At 40.8% G+C, this 18,625-nt stretch overlaps 1 protein-coding gene and 1 long non-coding RNA gene across 4 annotated transcripts in view; both read left to right on the top strand.

Moving 5' to 3' along the window:
* The window catches only part of ctnnal1 (catenin (cadherin-associated protein), alpha-like 1), a 56,350-nt gene that overhangs the window by 16,753 nt on the left and 20,972 nt on the right, over positions 1 to 18,625 (top strand). For all 3 annotated transcript variants that reach the window (XM_085148086.1, XM_085148085.1, XM_085148087.1), the window contains exon 2: positions 15,585 to 15,774. In XM_085148086.1, the coding sequence (XP_085004212.1) occupies positions 15,741 to 15,774 (34 nt within the window). In that variant the 5' untranslated portion in view covers positions 15,585 to 15,740. The remainder of the gene's footprint in view (positions 1 to 15,584; positions 15,775 to 18,625) is intronic.
* On the top strand, positions 14 to 14,833 carry LOC146493375 (uncharacterized). The gene is made up of 2 exons (XR_014871863.1): positions 14 to 2,038; positions 2,083 to 14,833. It is a non-coding gene; the product is annotated as an uncharacterized LOC146493375 (long non-coding RNA).

The raw sequence follows: 18,625 nt of genomic DNA on the forward strand, positions 1-18,625 counted from the left end.
TTTTTTTTTTGGGGGGGGGGGGGGGGGGGTAGAAATGACTGAAAGATTAATAGGCTCTGTTTTGAGTTTTGTTCAAAAAAGAATGACTTCATATAGGAAAAAAATATATCACATATGCAGGATACCTTAAGCTAGGTTTTTAATTAAGCAGCAATGCAGAACAAAATCAGGGCTGTATCAAGACACAGGGACTAAACCCCAATTCAACCAGACCAAGAACTGATCCGGAATTAAAACAGGACTACAACAGTTCAAAATCAGGACTACTGAGGACTTAACCAAGACAGAACAAGAATCAGAACTAGATGATAGTAGCACTAAAAATCATCATAGACCTGCACTACACTTATTTTTTAATTCTACCAAAAACCACTATTTAGATTGAGAAAAGTTTATATAATTATTTAGCCTTGTTGTGCAAACAAGCCTGCATAACTTAATAAATATAGAATTTGAAAAATAACAAACCTAAAAAGAAACACTAGGTACGAGATACATGAGTACCTATGATACGGTGATACTTTTGGTAAACAACCATTTGACTAACATGTGTGTCTCACCTGCTCTTGTTCCATCTGTTCTGTCCTCATTCTCCTCTCTCTCCCTCTCTGTTCCTCTCTCTCCCTCTTTGTGCTGACAATCATCAAATATACAGTTGAAACCAGATATTTACATACTCTTCAGATAAAAACACTTTTTTAATTGTAACATCAAATCAGACTAAATGTTTATTTTTTTTAGATTGATAAATATAAAAACATATTTGTTAACTTTAAGAGTAAAGAGAGAAATTGTCTGTATTTCTTAATTGCAAATGGCACCAAATTGTATTCAAAACTGAGCCACACTTATGGAGCTCCACAATTCTTTTCCTGGTGTTTTGGTTGACATCTCTTGATTTTCCCAAGTTAAAGAAACAGGCTCTGTGTTTTGCCTTATATGCATCCACAGGTGTGCCACCAATTTACTCACATGGACTCTACTAACCTATCAGAAGCTTCTTCAGCTCAGAATGGAATCGTCTGGAGTTTTCTTATTAATTAACAATAAACTTAGTGTACATGTACTCCTAAATTTGATGAAAGTGATAAAAAATAGACAGCTCTCTCTCTTTATTCTGACATTTAACTAATTCAAAAGATATTTCAATATTTATTTATCCAAAACAAAACAAGTTTACTCTAAATTGATGTTGTACAGTAAAAAAATGTTCTTGTGTTTTCCATAAAGTGTATGTAAATATCTGGTTTCAACTAAGAGTATACTGCTGTGTATTGAAATTCCTCTTGTTTTGCATAGAAATATACTGAACAACACACAAAGCATAATATATAAAATACTACCAGTTTTTTTTTCTTTGAAAGAAGCTCCTTATGTCCATTCTTGTATATCAGGGCATTACTGAAACCGATTTATTTAGCCGTGGAGGGTAACAACTGAAAATATGAAATAAACACACATGTAAGCTGAGACTCTCTAAAGAAACAGCATTGTTGTTGTTCGGCTTTTCATTTCGCCATTTGTTGATTCACTCGAAGAGCAAGTAGCGTAATATGGGTCAAGTGATCAGTTTGATATCAATCTTTCGTGATACACCGTCATATTTACATTATTTGTACAGTACGAATGATTTGCTTTGGTACCTGGTCAAACTTCAGGTCTCCTCTGTCTGCCTGGCTGCGCTCCTCTAACAGCGCACTCGCAGGCAGCAGCTGCCCCGCCCCGCTTAGTGTCTGAGCTCGGATCATACCAATATTGGGGGGGGATTTACGCACAGTCGTAAATTCCCACAGTGTGCACTATGTGCTTCGAATATTGTGTGTAGTTTTTGTTTTATACAGTTGTCAGCCAGGCATCTAACTATGCCTGGCTGACTATGCCCCGCTCCGCCACTGGTGCACAGCAGTAGGGGTCTTTTCATAACATATAGCTTTTTAAAATCATTATAAAGGGTTTCACTTTTCAGCGAGGCTGTGTGATTAGGGGGCAGGGATAGCTCAGTCGGTAGAGTGGTGGCTTCATGATCGGAAGGTTGGGGGTTTGATTCCCCTGAACAGCTACCCTGAGGTACCCCTGAGCAAGGTACCGTCCCTACACACTGCTCCCTGGGTGCCCAGTGGCTGCCCACTGCTTCACTGAGTGAATGGGTTAAATGCAGAGAGGAATTTCCCCACGGGGATCAATAAAGTATACGTTATTATTATTAATAGCTGACAAAAAATTAGCAGTTTAAAAAAAAAATACTATTGTTGTGCTGTGACTGTAAAGGGTTTCAAAGCAAAACAAGGTCATGAACCACAACAGCACTTTGTGTCATGGTCTAGTGCTCTACAAACAGAAGGGATCGATTCCCTCCTCTGCTCTCCTTCCCATCTTGGTTAACCTTGGATTGTGGTTAACAGAGCAAAAATTGATCCGCAGCTACGGTTTGTTTGTCTACCCCCCAGCAAGGACTACTGAATCAGAGGTCACTCTCCACACACTGCCTCATACACTCTATTCTCTAAACTTGCTCAAATGGAAAAAGAGCAATATCTCTCAGAAAGTTGTCAGATAATGTAGAGTTTTTGGCTCTGTGCCTCCTCTCGGTCATATTTTTTGTGTTCCTGCCTAAGTTCTCTACCCTTTTCCTTATTTACTGTATATCCTCTTCATTCTCCTTTCTATCTCTTCATCACAGCTGTCCATCTGTTTCTCTCCCAGGTTTATCATTCTCTCTTATCAGCTGCTGGTTCCTCTAGACTTCCTGTACCTCATATCAGCTGTACTGATTACACTGTAGCAGTGCTTTGCTTTCAATAGACTATGTGTTGCTGTCAGTGCATGCACAAACAAACCAGAGCGGTGGGGTGGGGTTTCATTTCTCTCATAGCTATGTTTTCTACTTAGTTAAGCAGTTCATCTACTCAAATGTCAAGGAAGCCTTCCAGGCACGTTAGCACTAAGCAGCTTAATAAAGGTGTAAAATGGTCATTGGATGACCAAAATGGCTGCGTTTAATAACCTTTGATTTGCTTTGGTTTGTGGAAAAAAAAAATTGTCAACTCACAGACTGCCTGAACCTCAGAGTGACTCTGGAGAGCTCTGTGCTCAGCCCACTCAATGGGCCCCACTTAAGACTTGATAGATTTCCCATTATTTTTAGACAGCAGTGATGGAGTACCAGGTAGCACACACCCATTTCTGCTTTCCTCTGAGCTTCTTGCTTCCTGTGTGGAAGCACTGCCCAACAATGGCACACAACCACTAAGCCAGTCTGCTGCAAAGCCCCAGAGATAAATGCTTCTTCATGTGAAACAATCACAAAAATGTAATCTGGAAACCCCGGGCCATGCTTCCATCCCTCTATTTGGAAATCTGTCTCTGAGAGGTTTCAGAGCAGCTTTGAACACTTGAACCGTGGCAGAACACGGAGGATCGATGCCAAGCAATAATTCCAGGCAATAAGTGGGATTATATTTGTCATTTATTTGACAGTGAATGGTCCCTTGGAAAATATGAGCTCAGTTTATTGGTTTGTCTACTGTGTGCCAACCATGCAATCTATTCGGCTGCTCTGCTTTCCTCTGCATACTCGCGGCCAGACAGATCTGATTAACTGTCACACTGATACAATGTGGACCCACTTGCTCTTCGTAATCATACCAGCTGCAAAATAAGACTAGAATCCAAAGATGTTTAATTCTAACATTTCATTTTTGCTTTGTTTAATTTTGGGAACATGATAGAATAATATCAAAGGGTGTGAAGAGTGTTGTGGTATGTGGTAGAAGGGACAGATGTGTTCAAGGTGGGGGTGGTATGACATCAGGGATCGGCTCTGAGACGCTTCTTGTTTGAAATGGTGATGGACAGGCTGACACATGAGGTCAGGCAGGAGTCTCATTGGACTATGATGTTTGCACACGGCATAGTGATCTGTAGTGAGGGTAGGGAGCTGGTAAAAGACAACCTGGAGTGCTGGAGGTATGCTCTGGAGAGAAGAGAATTGAAAGTCAGTGAAAGTGCGTGTGTGCGTGTGTGCGTGTGTGTGCGTGTGTGTGTGTAAAAAAGGCAGACAGGTAAAATTAAAAAAATATGAATATGCAAAGAGCAGAGGTATTGAAGGTGACTGAGTTTAAATACCTGAGGTCAACCATCCAAAGCAACAGACAGTAGGTGGAGATAAGCGTCAGGGGGGATTTATGACAGAAGGATAGCAGCAGGAGCGAAAGGGATGATTTACTAGACTGTAGTGAGACTGTTATGGTGTGGTTTTAGGGAAGGATTTAGAAGGATTTTATCAGGAGTGACCAGAATGAACAGTACATCAGATAGACAGCTCAGGTTTAGAGGTTTGGAGTTAAAGCTAGAGAGGCAAGGCTGAGTTGGTCTGGACATATGGACAGGAAGGATGGTGAATATGGAGCTGCCAGGCAGGAGGAAAACCTCAGAGATGATTTGTGGATGTAATGAAGGAGGACTTGCACAGGGTTGGTGTGACAGAGGAGGAGGGAGAGCGAGATGGAGGTAGGTGATCCGCCCAGGAGACCCCTAAAGGGAACAGTTGAAAAAAAGATGATTTATGGAACGTCTAATAAATGTAGTTTTTGGGGGTTGTTTTTGAGGCCGAGCCAAAAAAAAAGTTTTTAAAGAAATCTGTGTAGTCAGCATTAAAAATATTTTTGATTGATTCACCCCCTTGTTTAATTGCTTCAAGTTCTTTGTCCAGTAAAACATATTTGCATTGTTTTATTGCATTCAAAGGGCTCCCTGCAGAGTCAGCTAATCTAGCCAAGGCTGAATTCCTTTCACACACAAAATGATGAAGCGCTTGCTGTTGTGCTCCGAAAAAAACAAGTTTAGTTTATAAAACACAATGTGCCAGAATACTGATTCAATTTCTAATGTATTCGTACCCCTTTGCTGTTCACATATGTTTTGCAAATACGGTAAAGGGAAATGTTTTAATTGAGTTATCAAATGTCCTGTAAAGTACCATGTTTCCTCTTGCATATTAAAGCCATCAGGCCTCATGGATATAAAAGCTGTGCGACTTTGGTGTTTGCTTTACATCGAGCCTACCAACACAGCTAAGACGCTGGAGAAAGTGTAGGTACAAGTCTGTCAATTTCTCTGAGTGCCCCAACGAGGGACTCGGGGTCAGCACGAAAAAAATATTTCTGCAGAGATTGACAAATGTTATCACTGCTAAAAGTGCTTCCGTTAAGTAGCGAGTAAAATGTATGCATACTTATGCCAATAGGATATTTCAGTTCTCCTTTTTAATGCATTTGCAAACAGTTGCTGTGTCATTATGTAGAAGGGATGAAAAGAAGAAGAAATACTTTTGATAACCGATTGGAACATAAAAGTGCTATAATGCAGAACAACCATCATGTTAATCTTCATGAATGCCTATCCTAGAAAACAAATGCAATTTTGGTATATTTTGAAATGTAACATAGCAACCTAACATATGAGTACACCAGTCAGGAAGAAAAGGTTAGGAAACGAGATGAGCCGCCGCCTCGGGGCGTTCTGTACGGGGTGGTAACCCCCGCAGCACACGCATTCCTAGGCTACATCCCCCAGGTACACTCTGGGAGGAGGTGAACAGTTGAGACAGCCAGAGTGAGTTTGACCCAACAGTTACACTATGTTCAGATCACCTCTCTGCTCTCCTTGGTTGACCCCACTCACTGACTTTCTCTTTGTCTCGCTCAGTTTCTCTCTCCCTCCCTCTCTCTCCGTCTCCCTCCCACCGACTATCCACCGAATTACGTGAGCAAGAGGAATGAAAAGATGTATTGTGTTCTTTTGAATGCGAGCTGCGTGTGTTTGTGTTCGAGTAGCTGCCATCCTCTACTGCTATGCAGACATTGCGGCCTTAGCATGCTACAATGGTCAGAGGAGAAAGGGATGTGTTTTAAGCACCATTGTATTTACCGCCCTTTTCCTCATGTCATAAGTCCAGTGTTGCTTGCAGCGCACACAGAGGCTCCATTTCAACAGTCACACTTGTACGCAAGTTATTTTACTCACTGAATCATGTGGAGAGTGGAAGTTAGCCCAGTGAAATTGCAACGTACACTCTGGTTACTGTATAGGTTTTGCATCAGAGTCCAAGTTGGCAAACTGCATCCACTAAAACTACCATTTAGACAGCAATGTCGCTTTTTTTTTCCTTCTGTGCACTCTTGAAATGGAGCCATCTGACTACTTTACAGTGACGATGAAGACACATCAGTCTTTAATTATCAAAAAAGGGTAAGAATTACCTCAAAAAACAAGATATTTGAGAAGGTTAGATTTATTTTTCACAGCTGCTTTCTCTTTTAATGTGCAGACAATTTTTTTTTTTCTGGAAATCTGAACGGCGTGCGATGAGAAAAGGATTCAATGAACTGTTTATATTCATTTTGCAGTGATGGAAATTTATAGATGACATGAAAACTGCACTCTAATTCAACTCCAGACCATTTTCATGATTTATTTATTTATTTATTTATTTATTTATTTTTTAAAGATTTGTAGCAAGAATATATCATATATTAGCACTTTTTTTTTCCTGACAAAAAACACACTTTGCCATTCAGTCACTAAGCAGACACGATACTCTATTGTCCTTCTTGAGCAGCTGCTTGAACGCAGTGGGATGCAGCTAGTTTTTATTCATCAGCGATAACCTTTCTTGCTGATGTTTGCTGTGGATTCAATCTGTCTGTCCACATATTCAAATGTCACCTCTCATTGCTAAGCGAGAGCTTGAAGGCCAAAGAGTGCCCTTTTCTCATACAACTCAGATGGGGTACAGTCTGATGAAAATCCAACCTCATTCAACTGCTACACTGTATTCTGTTCAGGTTGTCTTTACTGTCAAAGAGCCCTTCTTTCTGTTTGCCTGCCTCTGCATCTGCAGGCCTCATTACGCCCCCACTTCTCCCTGTCTACCTCCATCAGTGTCCCCGCACGCTTGTCTGTCTCATCAGCTTCATCTCTGTTGGCATACGTGAGCGAGTGGGCAACGGTTCATGCCATGTTCTCGTCTTCTGACTCGTGACCTTCGCCACTCGCCTCTAGACTTTAATCAAACAAAGGAAAGTAACACAGTGAGTTACAGATTTAACAATTTTGACTGACAAACAAGAAAACATGACTGTGTAAAACAAAAAAACCCAGCTTATTATAGCTCGCTTGAGCAATAATAACAGAATTATATAAAAATACACTGAGGGAGCCCTGGTTTTCACCACAACAGGGAATGCTCAATTCAAAGCCAGTTTGACAGGTTGTCAGCTTAGTTCAGTATAAACACTGGAAGCAAGGGAACCAGCTACATTGGCTTTGTCCGAAAATAACAAAAATCTAGATACTGGAACCTTTTGAGGACAATTTGTGGAGGTGAGAATCGGTTCTTTTGCTAGAACCAGCAACTTCCCTTCGGCCTTTTCTGGTTTCTTGCCAACATAACAGTACAAGTACAAAAGTTCAGGAAGATGCAGTTATTTTACAAAATTTTGAACTGTTCCGTCAAAATGACCCGAGGCGCAATCCAATACCAACATTTACTGACTCTATAAAATTGTACTGTAATTATTATATCTTTAATGTGAAATTTTATGGCTTACATTTGTCATTCGTGAGGGAATTGAAATTTTACCAGATGTTTTGGTATTAGTAATAGTAGGATTCTGTTTGGCTCACTTCAGAGGCTGGTTTTAACACAGTCTGTTTCAGAAAATCTCATCTTTTCCCGTTATTGTAATCGCGTTCCTCTGTGAGCTCAGTGCCATCTGGGAATCCCTGTGCTCCCACATCGATGGAGTGTAGGCATCCCTCTAGAGACACAGTCACGCTCACAGTCTTGTGCTTTCGGCCCGTGACGTACATTTTGTGACAAGGGAGGCATCAGCGGGCATAAACTGAGGTTCTGGTGTGAAGGCTGCCGTCTCGGGCTTCAGGAGCTTTTAATGGGGCCACCAAATCGAAGTGATCTGAAGTTGGTCTCCGAAAAAAGATTTCCAAGGTCATAAACCTGTAGCTTTCTGCGTGGCCTCTGCAAGTTCATTACAGCAAGCACAGCTGTGTGTGCTGATAAGACCTACTTTTTCTGTCACTTTGTTCTCCTCTGTTTCTATGACTGATCTTCCCCTATGCACTTACATGTTATAAAGAGTACTAATACATATCTTTAAGTGACAGGTATATAGTATGCATATTATCTCTACAAAGTAACCATGGACGGAGAGACGGATGGATATTCCAGCCTTGATTCGAGGGCTTATTAACTTCTTTAAGCTGCAGTGTTCTTCCTCGCTTCTGTTACTTTTCCTTACAGTACAAGTGGTTTGGGCATGGTGCCAAAATAAGGCTTTAAAAAGAGCATAAAGATTAAAATTTACACTCCTCGGGGTGTTATATAGCACAGACAGACTTGTGGTACAGTAGGTGTGATGGTTCCTGCAGGTGTGTGTGTGAGTGTGCTAAATGAAAATAGCTCTGCATATGCGGTCTAATTCCCAAAGAATGCATGACTAATCGAGACTACATATGGATGTGGTTTAGCTCGGCTTTAATGCTAAATTGAACTGCAGCCTTGTGGTTGTAATTTAACAAGGTCCGCCACAAAAAACTTCTGGTGCAAAAGGTGAATTTTGCTGCCATTAGCTGACTCTGTAGCGCTTACTATTGTATTTGTAGGCAGCTGTAAGGGATTAAATGTAGTGTTTTTATATCTTTGTTAGACGTGGGCATGACGCGTTAATGCAGAATATTCCTGTTAACTGGCCACTGGCCATTGTTTTGCAGTGTTTGTGTTTAGTGATGACCGGTGCTGTCCTGAACACTGTCCATATCCATATGGGCCAATTTCCCAGTCAGTGTGTTTGTGTGCTTAGTTTAATCACTTGTACATTGAAATCACAAGGGATGAATGTGCATATGCTGTCTAAGTAATGTGTTAATGCAGTGTAAGAGTTGGATGGTGCAGTTATGCACATGTACGGTGTACCCTTAAGGATGCAGCTTAAGCACTGCAAGCTGTTACTGTACTGTATGTACTGCAGCAGTGCAGCTCTAGGGACAGACTAAAATCACTTGCTGCACACAGAAGGAGTGTAAAGAAGAGAGGGATGGGGGTAGGAGGGGAGACGGAAGACTTCTAAAGTCACAAAGGAAGGAAGTGTGAAAGAGAGGATGCCTGTAGGTATTCATTGAGGAAGAAATAAAGACGAGGTAAAGAGCGATGTAGATGTGACATGTCCTCGACTTTATTCTTTTCTTCCCTTCACCTCTCCTCATCTATCTGCGTTCGCACTACTTCCAACTCCCTTGTCTCTCTTTTCATATATTAGTCTGGCAGTCGACCAGCGCAGCATCGAACTCCTGTCTGCTTGCGGCCAATTTGGAAGGAATTGCTCGCCCATTAAAGCGCATGTTCACTGCGACTTTCATCCCTTTCCTCTTATGTGTTTTTCTTCCTCCTCTTCCTCTCTCTCTCTCGCTGTCCTGGGTGAACAACCAGCCCGTCTCTCCTTGCATCAATAAAGACCAAACTGAAACTTGGATTTTTCAAGGGTACCGCTGTTCATATTCAAAGACGGAGGAAGCGGGGGGAAACTAGTGGAAAACACAAACAATTATGGCGTCCTTTTGGGTGCAGTACTCCTCGCAACAATGATTCCTTTGTGCTGTAATAGGCTGAAATGAGACCTGGAAGTGTTCTTTTTCCCATTTCACATGATCCATAGGCTGTAGAGTCTATTTAATGAGAGATACAATCTTAGGCGCACACAAACAGACGGCTGCCAAAGTTTTAACAGATGGAACGTATTTTTTTCTTTACATATCAACAAGGACAAACACAAAAAGACAGTCAGATTAAAGGAAGAAGCACAACAAAACTCATTTTCATCCATTCAGCAGGTAAATATGACGAAGATGTCAAAACTCTCTTTTTAGTTCTTTCCACCTCACCCGCTTCTCTTTTCACGAGCTGTCACCCCATTCTTTTGTGCCCATAAAGGGGAAAAAAACATGCAGCAGTTCTCCAGCAAATCAAATACCTGTATCTGCAAATATGCATGCAAATGCTTACGGGGGCAAAAAAAGGGGAAAAGAGCTCTGCTGTCACCACACATGGATGGGTATTTTTTCCCCACACATAGTTCCATTAGCTGGATTTGTAGCTATTTCTGTCTAAACTCTAGAAAAAAGTCTCTTTGCTTCAGATAAATTCCCTTTATCGGGAGGGAAAGTGAAGCTTAGAAGCACAGATATAAATTAGATGAATAAGGAGACCAACACAACACTTGCCGAGCAAGCAATTATTGTAATAACTGTCAACAATGTGTGTTTAATAGGGCCTCATCAGGGCTGTAGGATCAGCTTGTTCATGCTCACGTTTATCTTGCCGCCTTTGCTTTTATTAAATGACAAGATTGATGCAAATTTGCCATCGGAGAAGAGGCTCTGAATTGATCTGTTTTGAGTAAATTCGATTTCTCCTCCACAGCAACACCCATTTATCTAGACGTTCATACATCTAAATGAGAACAGAAAAAAAAACAGGCAGAGAAAAAGAAAAGAATGACTCAGATAATGCCAAACTTTCACCTAGTACTGCCATTCAGTCAGTAGCCACGGGAAGCAGCCACAAATGTTCCCAGCTTTTGTTACCCTCTGATTTATAGTCAGTCACTGTGTCCTTGAGGTGTTCGTCTAGATTTCCTGCTTACCAGTGGGTGGACTCTGTGTATTGTTGCTAAGAGTATGCTGTTATTATTTCTTTTATGACCTTGTAATTGCTATCGTAATTATTCACAAGAGAAGAGAGGTAAATGGTTTGGAATTAACTGGTTGCGAACCAGTGTTACTGTGAGAGGGGAAAACGTGTATGCAGAACTCTGTGTGTACTGTACACACTGTATGTAAGAGAGTACCAAGGGTAAATGGACCACTTCAAATAGCAACATGTGCATTGCAGCCTGGCTCCACGCATTCATCAAGTCACATGGAAGATTAAGCTGTTTTCCCCCCACAGCAAAGCCTTCAGTATTCACGCCAGTAAAGCGCAAGGACTCAGCTATTACAGGAAGGAGGATGTGGGTTTTTTTAATTTTGTTTTTTTAGGTTGCAGAGGTATTCAGTTATCCCCGTCCATAAACAGATCTGTCAGGGTTTTTGACTTTTTCATCTAGAGCAACATTTGTGCTCATTCATTGGATTTCATACAATGTAAATCTTCGGTGGGGTTTGGAGGCTTTGGGCCCGATGCTGCTTGGTTCAGTGCTCATTAGCATTCAGACACTGTGTGTGTGTGTGTGTGTGTATCTGTGTCTGTCTGTCAGAGGAGTGAAGTGAAGAAGACTGTAAGTGAGTATTCAGGTGTGTAAAATACAGTAAAATCATAACCTTTGACCTCAAAATAGTTTTAATTCTTCAAATCAAGACATCAGAAAGTATTGCTCAGGTCTAGAGGTAATTTCTATAAATGGGCCTAAATATAAAGTCATATGAAGGTGAGATTTGGGATGCAAAAGTATCCACTGGATTTCCAATCCAGTGGATACTTAGCTATAAGTAGCTATACGCAGCTATAAGTTAAAACACCTAAAAATTGCCATTTAGTTTTTTCAAAAACCTGAAAATTGAATCTTTTTTTAAATTTTTAACGACTAAATGTAAAATGAACATGAACTCTCCTCCCTCTGTGTTTGTGTCAAGTTCCTCTGACACATAAACACAGAGGCCTCTCTTCTGCGATGGCACTGTATCAATATTATGCTTTCTCCACCCTGCTCTGTTCCTGTTTGCACAGCCCAGTAAACGTACCCACCTAGTAATCCCTAATGGAGGAAATCCAACTCTCCCTTTGTGATTCGCTGAGATCTTTTCGTCTCTATTTGTTTCTCGGAGACCCGCCATGTTAAATTTGTTCGACTTTTTCAACCTCAGCTGCAGCTTTTTTTTGTTAACACAGGAAACTCTGTACTGGAGGTGTCTTTCTGTGTCACTTTTAACCTTCTTTTTGTTTCACTCTGTCTGTTTCACACAGTTTCCCTCTGTCACTTTCTCTTCCTCTCCTCTCACTTGAAAGTCTAGCTCCCTCCATTGTGCTCTCGCTGTGATCGGAAGCTTGTTTTAGGATTTGTGCCGTGTGTGTTCACGTCCCTTTCCTTGTACAAGTCTTTTAGGAAAAGCATGCGCACCGTGTTGTGCAGACATGCATGCACCCTGCTGAGTGAAACGCTTCAGTCATCAGAAATGCATTTTACATCACAAAAGCAGCAATTAGGTCTGTTGTATAACATGAACTCCACTTAATATTGAACAACAGTCTCTTTATGACGTAGATGTGAATCATGTGTCACAGTGATCTAATATCTTCTGATAGGCTGCATAATGTCCAGCCAGACGGCACTGTTTTTTTTCCTTTTTTCCTTAGGAGTATCCCACTCTGTGTGGATGACTCAGTGAAAAACACTAGGCTCGCAGGAAGAGCCTCTTGTACTAAGGCAATATATAAAGTGACGACAGACTAAAAGAAGGGCTTTAAGAGCGCTTCAGGGTCATGATCTTGCTTGAAAACAATAGTGTGTCATCGGATGGAGAACGAGGGGAAAAATTGTGACAAGTGAAAGAGGGGTATGTGTAGAGAAAAACAACAGAGAATCAAGGCACAGATGATTTATTTCAGCCTTGTAGCTGCCAGTACAGCTTATCATGTGAAACCAATAGTGTATATATATTCAGAGACCACTTTATTAGTACTGGGTTGGACCCTTCAGAACTGCTTTAATTCCTTATTGTAGAGCTTCAACAAGGTAGTGGAAGCAGTCCTCAGAGATTTTGGCCCGTGTGTGTGTATATATAGGTGATAGCATCACACAGTTACTGCAGATTCATCGGTTGCACATCCATGATATGAATCTCCTGTTCCAACAAAATCTCAAAGATGATCTTTTGGATTGAGATGCAGTATTATCCTGCTGGAAGCAACCATCAGATGGTGGACACACTGTGATTATAAAGAGATGGACGTGTTCAGCACAATACTCAGGTAGGGTCTGATGCCCAAACAATGTTCAGCTGGTTCCAAGGGTGCCAAAGTGTGCCAAGAAAATGTGATCCGCACCATTACACTTGTATCAGCCTGAACCGTTGATACAAGACAGGATGAATTCATGCTTTCATGTTGTTTATGCCAAAATTCTCACTTTTCCATTTGAATGTTGAGATTCATCAGACCAGACAACATTTTTTCAATCCTCTAATATCCAGTTTTGGGCTGTGTGAATTGTAGTCTCAATTTCCAACTGCTGTAGCCCATCTGCTTCAAAGTTTGACATGCTGTACATTCAGAGGTCCTCTGCCTTGGTTGTAATGAGTAGTTATTTGAGTCAGTGTTGCTTTCCTACTATGTCTACCTCCCTAAATACAAGTTGCTGCCTTGAGATTGGCTGATTAGATTTGCATTAATGAGCCAGTGTAGCTAATTAAGTGGCTGGTGAATGTTTACGTCTAAATTTTTGACATTGTCAGAACTGCAAATTTATGTGATCCGCTCTTTCTGTTGATATAAGTTACTATTATTACAATGGAGGGACAAGAAACCACCTTTTATACCTTCCAGTATAACTTTGAACAAATCCAGGTGATGTGTGTTTTGCTTGTATATCGTGGTGCTTAAACTAACTACTCAACTTTGTGGCCTTGTTGGATGTGCTGTTTGCCTCATAAAGCTGGTTGTAGGTTTACAAAGGAGCGCTTCAAGCTGCTGACTGCCCACCCTGCGGTGGGGCAGGTAGAAGAAAATCCTTGCTTAAGATTATGTGGGGGAAATGTAATCGTGATAATTATTATCAAGGTACTTTGTCTTCAAGTAAAATATATTTTTAGTATTTTCTACGAGCAAACAAAAGACATCCAAGTCATCATGAGGGTCTGAGAAACACTAAGAATGAAATACCGGACACGTTCTACCTCGGCATTCTACCTTTGTGTAACCCACAGAGGACGCTAAAATGAAAGGATAACCCCCAAATGTGTTGGAGTGCAAAAGGGTCAAAGTAACACAAATCACTGAACAGTAAACAGCACTCAAAGGGAAAAAAAAGGACACACACACAAGCATCCTTGTCCTATTTTTTTTGTTGTAAGGAAATGATGAGAGGTTGTGTACAGTGTGCACAAACTAAAATGAAACATTAAAATTGTCTTTACAGGCAATTTTGTTGTTTTATCTTCCTGGTGCTGAAGTTAATCAAATCTAATTTGGCATTGGGTGAATCAGCACCGAAGTGAACACCAATAAAATCTTAAAATAAGACGGCAAAATAAATGACAAGTTACATGGCAAAATGTTCCACGCAATGTTTCAAAGAGTGTCTCTTCAAGAGAAAGGGCTCCATTGTCCCACTCCATTGAAATGGACAGTTTAATCTACACAGATACTTAGATTTTACAGTAAGGCTGAGTTTTTCTGTATAAGCCTTGCACAGAAATGTATAGTTTCTTTGTCATGCAGATAAATATTTGTAAATGTGTGAAGTACATAAGTATTTTTTCAATGGTTTAGGTTATGAATGTTCTAGATATGTGTGCAGAAAAAGCTGCATGAAACATATTTTTAAATGATTTGCAATGTACACCAAAAAAAAAAAGATGAACTGAATGTTGGAAAATCTGAGCAAACATTAAAGAATCCTGCACAGAATGAGAAGGCACTGGTCGTTGATAGTCACGCTGAATGCATTTCACACCTTACATTACAAATGTACGAGTAAGAAAGTAACAGTTTGCCTGATGACACACTTGTGGGTTGTTTTTTTTTTTTATGTTGTTTTTTTTTATTTTTATTAAAAGAAACAGCATTTCTACACATCTGATATTTAAATGTGTTACAGTCGTTCAAATCTATCAGGTCACATTTCAAAGGGTCTCATTGGCAGAGGAAAATCCACAACCTGCTGCGTAACATTCCTGTGTCAGGATGCTGTTTGTTCAGCCATCTGAACTCAGCAGAGGCAGCATAGGTTCTGCAGCCCCTCAAAGACTTTACCACAAAAGCCCCTCCCCCCCTACTTGGACCACCTACAGCCATAGACCAATTAAAATCACCACCCACCATTCCCTGACCCAAATGGTTTGGCACGCACACGTGCCCCTCATTCGTAGCAACATACTCAAAGTGATGATGATAGTAACAACTGGAGAGAATAGAAGCGATCAATAAATAATGGATGATAATTGGCCCAGCTCATTTATTATTAATATTCTCAATTACCACTAAAGGGCCCACCTGACTTGTCTCTGTGCATGCGTTTCTGTGTATAGGTCACAGAAGATGTGTGTAAACATGAGCAAACTGGTGTTTGTAACTGGTCTTCTATTGTACTGGGTGCATGTCATAGGATAAACTATATTACTGCCTCAAAAACTGTGAAATCCATCCTGATATCCAGTTGTCAGGTGGCCCGTTGCTCAAAGATTCACCCCCTTCTCTCTGTTTTTAAACAAAAGCACGAGAATTACAGCCGAATCTGTTTTCTAACAAGGCTGTCCTGCTTTCCTGTTTTTCCTTTCTCCACTCACTCCTGCAGATCACCACTCTGATCAACCACAAAGACAAGCCAAAGAAGTCAGAGCGCACCCTGGCAGCTATACACAGGGTGGGCCAGGCGGTGAGTGTAGCAGTGGGGCGTTTTGTAGCAGTCGGAGAGGCCATCGCCGCAGAGAACCAGGAGCTGAAGGATGAGATGGGTCAAGCCTGCTTCGAAGCTCGCAGAGCAGGTGAGCATCTTTGGTTGGGCCTCGTTTTTACTTGACATTTTTACTGAACTGCTGCACATAAACGTAACACATAGTGGAGTGTTTGTTTTCTAGCTTTCACTCCTTTTTATGTGTTTGACGTATAAAGTAAGTGGTTTTTTGTTTTTTTTATCCTAAAGGCTTCTTCCTGGTGGATCCTGTATTTTCCTGTAGTAAACTTGGTCATTTCTTTATGATGCTCTGCTTTTTCCACTGAGGGTATATTGACCTGGTTATCCAATAAGCTGCAAGCTTCTCATCAGTGTTTTGTTAAGACAACTAACGACAGTTTCATAAAGCATCGAGCATCACCTTCAGGCTTCAGTCTTATCAAATTTTATCAAATTTCGATTAGTCTGAACAGCCTGGCTGTCAAACAGTATTACACCAGAGGACCTCCAGAGTGCTCTAAACACATTGCTGTTATTAGGTTGGAAGTAAAATATGAAAAAGTGCTGCTGCACCCAAGGGTGCTGTGTAGAGTGAGGGAATTAATGTGTGTATGTGGGCTTGGGAAGCGCTGCATAATGGATTCTGATAGAAGGAAATAGGAGACTTTATGCAGCGGGCTGTTGGTGAGATTAAAAGGGTTGTAGTTTCCCTAATATTCAGCACCTCAAACAGAAATTGATAGTTTCTTTGTTATGCAGATACATATTTGTAACCTGTTTGAAGAACCAATCATATTTTCCCATCGATTTATATTAATTGACCTTTTCTGTGTTGATTTCTCTCCACGGCTGCATCTCTAAAGAGAGATTCTCTCTACTAACATCTCTACATTTGTAAAGATCTAAGTGTTCTGTAAATATTCTTCCCAAAAGCTATATCGATGTGGATAATCCTGGTGTCCTTGGAAGTTTAATTATTATGGATGAAACATTCTATGTAATGTGTCTTATGTTAAGGCACAGACATACAAACATACACTACAATCATTATATTAAGATTAGTGGTATTAGTAGTAGTAGCAATACTACAGATTATATAATATTGGATACCCTAATGGGATTTTTCTGATAAAGTCATCATGCTGAACATTTCAGGGTTTCAGCCCAAGTTTTAAAACATGCTCATGAGGTCCTTGAGTTGAGTTGAGCATTTAATAGTTGCCCTCTCTCCTGGGATGCAGTGCAAACCATTTCTTCATAACCCGAGCAGATCGGAGCAGATTTGTTTGGATGTTTTCGGCAAATTTCATATGCATGCTATTTAAACCTGCTTTAACCTCCATCTCATTATTGAGATGCTGGTTGGAGACTATAGCACATGGTCAATATTTTGTATGCGCCCCAGCTTGTAATGTCTTTGCCTTTTAAAGTATTGGCTTTGAAAAGAGGATCGAAGTTTGTGACCACTTGCAGCCAGACGCAGCTAGTCTGTTATCAGTGTGGTATCAGTTTGGGTTGTGTTACATGCAGTCTGTTTTCGATAATAAAGCAGTTTACTGTGATAAATCAGCACAAACTGTAAGTCTGGTACCATCTTTTGAAAATCTGTTGCTGTCTACATACACAGAACTTCACATTAATTACTTACATTCAGAGTCCAGTTTGATTCTCATACATCTGAAACAGAAATTCCTCCAGAAATAGTGACATAGTTGCTGACTTACGCAATTTGCAACTATTGTTTTATGTAGGAATATACCAAGAAAAAGTTGATTTGAGTCTCCCGTTGTAAGGAGACGGGTTGCAGACGAGTCGTGTTCCTCAGCTCAGACTGATTGCAACGTGTTGGCAATTAAGGCTACGTCCACACGTACCCGGGTATTTTTGAAAACGCAGATTTTTCTATGCGTTTGCACCTTTTGTCCACACGTAAACGGCGTTTTCGGTCACTGAAAACAGAGATTTTTAAAACCTCCGGCCAGGGTGGATATTTTCTAGAACTCCGTTTTTGCATTTACGTGTGGACGAGAAAAACGCAGAAAACACAGAAAACACAGCGTCAAAGGTGTGCGCCTTTTTTGACGTCACACTGTGCGCCACGTTATTGTTTCGGTGAAATGGATTTCTACAATACTGTTACTGTTAATTGTACTCTCTGCAGTGTTTAAATGCTTACATATACACACACAGTTACTGTCTCTCCACAAATACGACTCGGTTCTCCTTTTATGCCCCATCCTTGTTTACTATTTCCCACCGAGGCTTCTAGACTTCTGATTGGCCAACATTTCTACACGGTTAGGAATATACCACCACCTGTTGCTTTGGCATGTTCCTAGCAGCGTTTTCCTTCATTTCTGCATTTACGCGTGGACGGCATTATTTTTTAAAACGAAAACAGAAAATCTCCGTTTTCAAAAATACCCGTGTACGTGTGGACGTAGCCTAAATGGCATTTGTTTGTAAACCTTCACCAGTCTGTCTGACAGACAGTTGTTTGAAGGTTACCACCCACCAGGAAACCCCCCATTTTTTTCCCATCCAGCCATTCTCTTCTGCTTATGCTTATCAGGGTCGGGGGCTATCCCAGCTATCATAGGGCAAAAGGCAAGGTACACCCTGGACAGGTTGCCAGTCTCATTTATTTATTTTTTTTCTTTCTGCTCATTGCAAGGCTACGGTCTTTTTATTTATTTCTTTATGACTAAGCTAGAAATGCACAACATAGCTGTTGACACTGAAGCCTGTACCTGGGGTCTTCTTGTTGCTCCCTGAAAACTACAAAGAGATGCTAGGAGTCTTTGGAGAGGTCAAAAAAGTAGCCACCAGTGTTAAAAGACAAGAAAGAGCAAACTGTTAGCTCTAACTGAAGATGGAAAAGACAAGGTGATGTTTTTGTGAGAGATTTGCTTTTCCCACTGTTTAGCACTTCCCTTTGTATT

This window comes from Neolamprologus multifasciatus, chromosome 22, assembly GCF_963576455.1.
Source record: "Neolamprologus multifasciatus chromosome 22, fNeoMul1.2, whole genome shotgun sequence".
NCBI classification, from domain to species: domain Eukaryota; kingdom Metazoa; phylum Chordata; class Actinopteri; order Cichliformes; family Cichlidae; genus Neolamprologus; species Neolamprologus multifasciatus.